We start from the raw sequence: 6,360 nt of genomic DNA, 5'->3' as shown, positions 1-6,360 counted from the left end.
CCCCCCCCCAGATTAATATGAGGGTGCATATGATTAAGTCACATAGTTTTATCTTGTTTGCATTTGTAAGGTAAAGGCCCTGTTGCTGTTGTGCCGTCACCCAGGAGTTGAGCCATATGCCCGTATACTAGACCCAGCAGGTGGGAATTTGCTGAACCTCCTCCCCTCCTTCTTGTATTTAATTGTGTTTTTCTCTTGTGGGGCTGGGCTGAAGTTGTTAATCCACTAGTTTCAATTTAGTGTTGAGTAGGTAGGATGCTTGCTTTTCCATTCTTGTGAGACTTAGGAGAGTGTTCTCCATATCCTTCCAGGTAAATACAAGGTCTCCATTTTTAAAAAGCTGAATAGAATTTCATGGTAGTCCACGGTACACATGTACCAGTTTCTTCATTCATTCACGGATTGATGGGCACTTGAGTTGTTTCCACATCTTGGATGATTGTGAATTGAGCTACTATAAACTTTCAAGTGCAAATGTTCTTAAGGTAAAATGAATTTTTTCTTTTGGGTAGATCCCTAGTAATGGGGTTACAGCGTCAATTAAAAGGTTTCCTTTAAGTTCTTTGAAGATTCTCAATACTTCCTTCCAAAAAGACCCTCCTACTTTGCAGTCCTGCCAATGGTGCATGACTGTTCCTCTCTCTCCGAATCCACACCAGCATCTGCAGCTGCGGGACCTTGTGCCGTGGGCTCTCTCCCTGGGATTAGGTAATATCTCAAAGTGAGTTTGACTTGCATTTATCTAAGTTTAGGGACCAAGAGCATTTTTTCATGTGTTTGTTGGCCTATTTAACACCTTTGTGCTTTAATTTCTGCATCTGGAAAGGTTCTACCCTCTTACAAAGTTAGGATGAGAGCAAGAACTGAGCAAACATGGAAGTGCTTTGCACTTTTCAGCAAGCCTCTGAAAGACAACGTGGCGATATTCTTAGTTACAGCAGACAAACCCCACCTGTACCCGCTTCGCAAACACTTAGCCGGGCTGCTCATGGCAGGTACTCAGTAAAACCGGGTTCTCACTGCTTCCCTTTCACCCTCTTCCTTCTCCCCTCCCTTCTTCTCTTCTCCCCTTTTACCTTCTCTTAAGATGCTTGTAGGTTTTTCTTTGCTGACTTGTCTCCACTTGGTTCAGAACAATCTTCAATTTTCAGGAGCAAGACCTTATTTCATATTCTAGGTAAATTGGTTTTTGGTAATAATACAAAACTGGATTTGGGACCATGCCAACGTGCTTTAGAGGACATTTATATTGTATTATTCTAGCAGCTAACAGCTCAGCTATTACAGGCAGGAAGCGAAGTGAAAAATCTAAATCCTTGAGAAGAGAAGTTCTTGACGGTCACAGCCGCACTGGTGGCCGGGCTGGGGGGTTGGACTTGCCTTAAGCTGTTTTCCTGGTAACTTAGCGCTGATGGAGGCAAGTAACTTGGTCAGATTTCTGGTCAGACTTTGGCTAGTCTGAAGTTTTAAAACGCCTGCATGCTCTCTCCCTTGACACTGAGGAGACGTTTGTGATTCTAATGTTATTACACAGCCTCTCAAGTTTTTAAAAGCAGGCATGTTGTTATTAATAAGGAGAGACGTTTAGAGTACTCTCTGATAAATTAGTCATCAAGATGTCCTGAATGGAAGTAACTTTGTGTCAATGATCTTGAGCGTCTTTATGCTTCAGAGCAGAATTTCAACTACACAACTTAGCAGCCAGAGTCTACCTCTACAAACGCCCGTCATAAAGGCCAGGGAGAGGGGCTTTGGTGTCTATCTGTCTCCTAAGACCCTCCCTCCACACCCACAATCCCAACACACAATTAAAAGTGTCAACCAACCTGCAGCCGGGCTCTGCCACAGCTGTTTGCTTCCTGTGGATTAAGTGTCTATGCCTTAGATTTTGTTTTTGTTAAGAAAAGCAAAATTAGATGCTCTCAGATACAGAAAAGGGATTTTATATTTTGTCAGTTTCAAGCCAAGGGTAGAAAGCTTTCTTTAGTACAAGAATAAATGACAGTGTAGAGGGTTGAGCCAAACAGGTAATTTTCCCCCAGTTCCCAGAAGAAGAGCATTTTCGATGCAGGCAGATTATGAATGGGGGACTGATGTGTGGCTAGGAACAGAGACCTCCAGATCAGTGAACAGGGGGCCAGTTCACTGTCCCTCAGACCGTTGGAGGACTGGACTGCGGGCCCCGGGACGAGTCGGCTGCTAAGCAGGACAGGCAGTGGCGGGAAAAAACACCTGGTGGGCCGGATAAATGTCCTAGGTGGGCCACATGTGGCCCGCGGGCCGTAGTTTGAGGACACCTGCTCCAGATGCTCACGGGAGCCTGCCAGAGGCCACCAACCCAGCCAAGGGACTGTCCACCTGAGTTGGGATGCCCCAGCCTGCTGCAGAGCTGTTTAATCAATCTTTCTTTTCCCCTTCTCCCTCATTGCCCCCAGACATTTTTTCTAGAGGTTGAAGAAAGTACCTTCAGTGAAGCCCTGGAACTTTCAGGCACCCCGTTTCCATATTTTCCTGAGATGATTCCGCAGGCGAGTGGAGACCATGTCATTGCACCAACTCCTGCAGAAGAAAATATCTTGAGAGTGGCTTGTGAAAATGGGGATCAAAAGTATATGTCTGGAGGGGAGTGGTGTTTACGTGGAGTGGAACTTGGCTAGTTCTAGGGAAAAGCGAGCCAGATGAACGAGCTCACACCAGCATACATCTTTCCGTTACAATTCGGGGACTTACAGATTATGTTTTATTATTTTATTAACACACTGTCAGTTCTTGGGAGTAGACCATATACATGCCTAAAAATACGGCTGATCCATGATTTTTTTGATATCCAAAATTCATGGCTTTTTATGGCCCTTGACTTGCATAACAATTCAGCATTGTGCTTGTCTGTTCAGTTCCCAGCATCGTGTCTGGTCCACCGCAGGAGCATGTGCCCCGTACATAATAAACCCTCAGCGCCTGGTGGCAATAACAACAATTGATGTTGTTGTCCACATTTTATCTTTTGGCCCCTTACTAGCTTTTTCTTACTCCTGTGAACCTCTATTTTGTACAAAGAGAAAAGCCTGAAAACGTGCCTTACTCATGTCCTTCTGCTGTGTAGATGTCTTGTGTGTGTGTCCTGTCTATGTTTTTCCTCTCTGAACACATTGCTTTAATCTACATAACACAGGTAGTGCCCAGTTTGAGAGTTAATGTTGAATTTCCCATATCTCACTCAGCACCAGGCCCAGAGGAGGAGATATAGATGTGTATATCCATCCATGGGTTTTTTTTTTTTTTTGGAAAGACTGTCATAATCCACTCACAGATGAATACAGCGGCTAGAGCAAGCACCTATGTGCAATTAGTTTATTCACTGCCTTCGCCGGCATTCTCTATGCACTTGCTGAGCGTGGCTTATGTACCAGTTATCATTTACAGCTCTTTGTGGCTTTCATCAGTGATGTCTGTCGACTCACGACATGCACATTTGATTCTGCGGCGGTGTCTGGAATTCTGAATAGAATCCCTATGTTAATTAGGGACATTTAGGAAAGCATATTAGTAACAATTTTTTCGGAATCAATGATTCTTTTCTTGTTAAAAATACTCAGTAGGTCGGAGTTTGAAGATTACCTATTTTGTGGTAGAGCTCTGGCAGCTGGACCTCCACCTTCTCTCTCTGGAAAAGATGGTACTCGGCCTGTTCACAGACCGGTGGGATCATGTTGAACTGTCTTGCTACAGAATAGGCTTCCTAGGGAGAAAGGAGATTGCAGCTGAACTTCCAATGATGAGAAACAGGTGTCACTGTGGTTTGCCTGTAAAACGTTCCCCTGGGTGAAAGCAGTGCAAACCCAGAAACGTGCAATGCCAAATAACAAGCAAAGTCGCAGTCACAGATTTTACTAAGAGCAACACCAAATATGGGAAATGCTGAGTCTTTGGAAGGATTTGGACTGAGTCAAGTCCAGTGCAAACTAGTCAACATGTGAATCACGGACTATGATAAAGAAAATGTAGTTTGACTATTTTTAGGTTCCTAAAGAAATGAGACTTAGACTAACACATAAAAGTGGACAGTAATTATCATGTTATAGCAGTAGAGTTATTCGTTAATACCATTTTTATTTAAACAACTCGACTTCTCTGTTCACGTATTTTATTTCCTGTGAAATTCACTTTACCCTCTTGCTATAAAAAAACACACGAAAATATTTTTCCTATTGGGGCTTACACCCTCTCTGCTGTCTTCTGGTCTGCTGAGCTCAGCTCCTGTCCCTCTTTCAATAATGATGAATTGATCATAGGCATTCTAGTGTCACAGCTATTACGAGAAAGGTTTACAAAAAAATTGTGCAATTTATGCAGGAGGCCTAAAAAACAATAATAAGGTACTCAAAGGCCATTCAAAAATAGAAGTTAAATTACCATAATCTCCATAGCGCTCCACCTGGAGGTGCCCCAGTACATCGCCATGCCTTGGTTTATCACGTGTGTCATAGCGCGGACAATTTCTACGGGAGACCAAACAGACGGCATTTCATGAGTTTCTCCACTTTTTGAAATTACGTGTTTTTACCGCCTCCTTTCCCCAAAGCTTAGAAGTTTAATTATTCATTTGATTAATATTAATGCAATTACTTTAGCCCCGGGGACATCATCCTAGTCTACCATGAAATATTGATGGTTTGGAGCTTGGTGGTACTTTTGGGCAAACTGATATTTCATTTTTAATTTGTAGCAACAGTACTAAATGATATAAAAAACATAATAATCACTTTAAGTTCTCCCTCTAATCCCTCGATGGTTCCTGGCCCAATCAAGAATACTGCTTTAGCTCTTTCAGAACTTGGGTACGTGGCTGTCTAATGTGAGGAGGAAGAGAGAGCCTTTGTTTGCACTTGGTCGAATGGAGGCCATTTAGGGCACTGGATGTGCAGAGCTGGCCCTCACAGACTAGCTCTTTAAGAGGGGTGACTCAACAGCGACGTGTTTAGCAGAAAGATAAACATTAAATGCTGAACAAACAGCTGAAGTCACAGCGGTTCATGGCTTGCAACGACACACCCTGTCCTTGATCACTTGAACTAAATTTTGTCCTAAGACACCCATGTAATTGATTTCCCTGGGCCTGTTCAGGGTCCCACCCCGTGTGCTCATCAGCCTCTTGCAGCCTGACATCACACGTCCTATGCAAGAAAATGAAGCCTGTCCCCAGGGGGTGGAGCTGAGCTAATTTTCTTGGCACTAGCCAGATGAGATACAGAACTAGACAGGATGCTGGCCATCTAACATTTTCTTTTGAGACAGAGCCTCAAGCTGTCCCCCTGGGTAGAGTGCCTTGGCATCACAGCTCACAGCAACCTCTAGCTCCTGGGCTCAAGCGAGTCTCCTGCCTCTGCCTCCCAAGTAGCTGGGACCACAGGCACCCGCCACAATGCCAGGCCACTTTTTGGTTGCAGCCATCATTATTGTTTGGCGGGTCCAGGTTGGATTTGTACCTGCCACCTCAGGTGCACGTGGCTGGCACCTTAGCCACTTGAACCACAGGCACCGAGCCATCTAACATTTTCAAAGTGTCACAAGCCTTGAGCTTCTCTGGTCCCAGGAATACCACTGGATTAAATGTCCTTCGGAAGGACCAAATTATTTTTTCAAAGTAGAGTTGAGGGAGATGTATTCTTAGATTTATTCCTCATGAACAGGCACTGTCTAATTGATTTGGGGCAGGATTTGGATTGAGATAGCCAGAACTTAGTTTCTTTACTTATTTAGGCATTAAAAAAACCAAAAAGGAGCCAGCCATATGAAAAATAGTGGAAGAACAGTCTGTGCAGTTGGCACAGCATGTGCAAAGGCCCGGGGGCAGGATGGAGCTTAGTGAGTTCCAGCAATTGGGAGGAAGCCATTGTGGCAGGAACCTGGTAAGAAAGGAGGACAGGGGAGGAGGGTACAAGATGAAGCTGGCCGAGGGCAAACCATGTTGTATGTTATTCAAAGTTTAATGGGGTCTTTAACCCTTTTTAGGTAAGGGAATGACAGGATATAGTTTACATTTCAGAATACCATCTCTGACTGTGATGTGGAAAATCAGTAGTGAGGGGGAGAGCTACGGGGGGGAGAAAAGGCCTTTAGGAAGGTGGTGTAGTAAGTACTTCAGGTAGGAGATGAGGGTGACTTAGAGCCAGACATAGATTCAAAATGTACTTCAGAGGCAGAAGCCACAGTGCTTCCAGATGAATTGAGTGCGTAAGTGAGGGAAAGGGAGGAGTCAGGGCTGCCTCCCAGATACTGGCCATGGAGGTGAGGGAGACTACTTTAGGGGGCTCTTCTTTGGACATGCTAAAAATGGAGGTGCAGATAGGTTACTAAAGC

General features: G+C 44.3%; 1 protein-coding gene across 5 annotated transcripts in view; it reads right to left on the bottom strand.

Moving 5' to 3' along the window:
- Positions 1-6,360, bottom strand: part of KCNAB1 (potassium voltage-gated channel subfamily A member regulatory beta subunit 1) — a 385,822-nt gene that overhangs the window by 20,503 nt on the left and 358,959 nt on the right. For all 5 annotated transcript variants that reach the window (XM_003794131.3, XM_003794133.3, XM_003794130.3 and 2 more), the window contains 3 exons: positions 4,414-4,499; positions 3,619-3,739; positions 2,465-2,559 (listed from right to left, as the gene is read on the bottom strand). In XM_003794131.3, coding sequence (XP_003794179.1) covers positions 2,465-2,559; positions 3,619-3,739; positions 4,414-4,499 — 302 coding nt within the window. The remainder of the gene's footprint in view (positions 1-2,464; positions 2,560-3,618; positions 3,740-4,413; positions 4,500-6,360) is intronic.

The sequence above is a fragment of the Otolemur garnettii genome, unplaced genomic scaffold (assembly GCF_000181295.1).
Source record: "Otolemur garnettii isolate 467f Iridium unplaced genomic scaffold, OtoGar3 scaffold00076, whole genome shotgun sequence".
Classification (NCBI taxonomy): Eukaryota; Metazoa; Chordata; class Mammalia; order Primates; family Galagidae; genus Otolemur; species Otolemur garnettii.
Note: the sequence above shows the minus strand (reverse complement) of the source record. Positions and strands in the feature narration are given on the sequence as shown.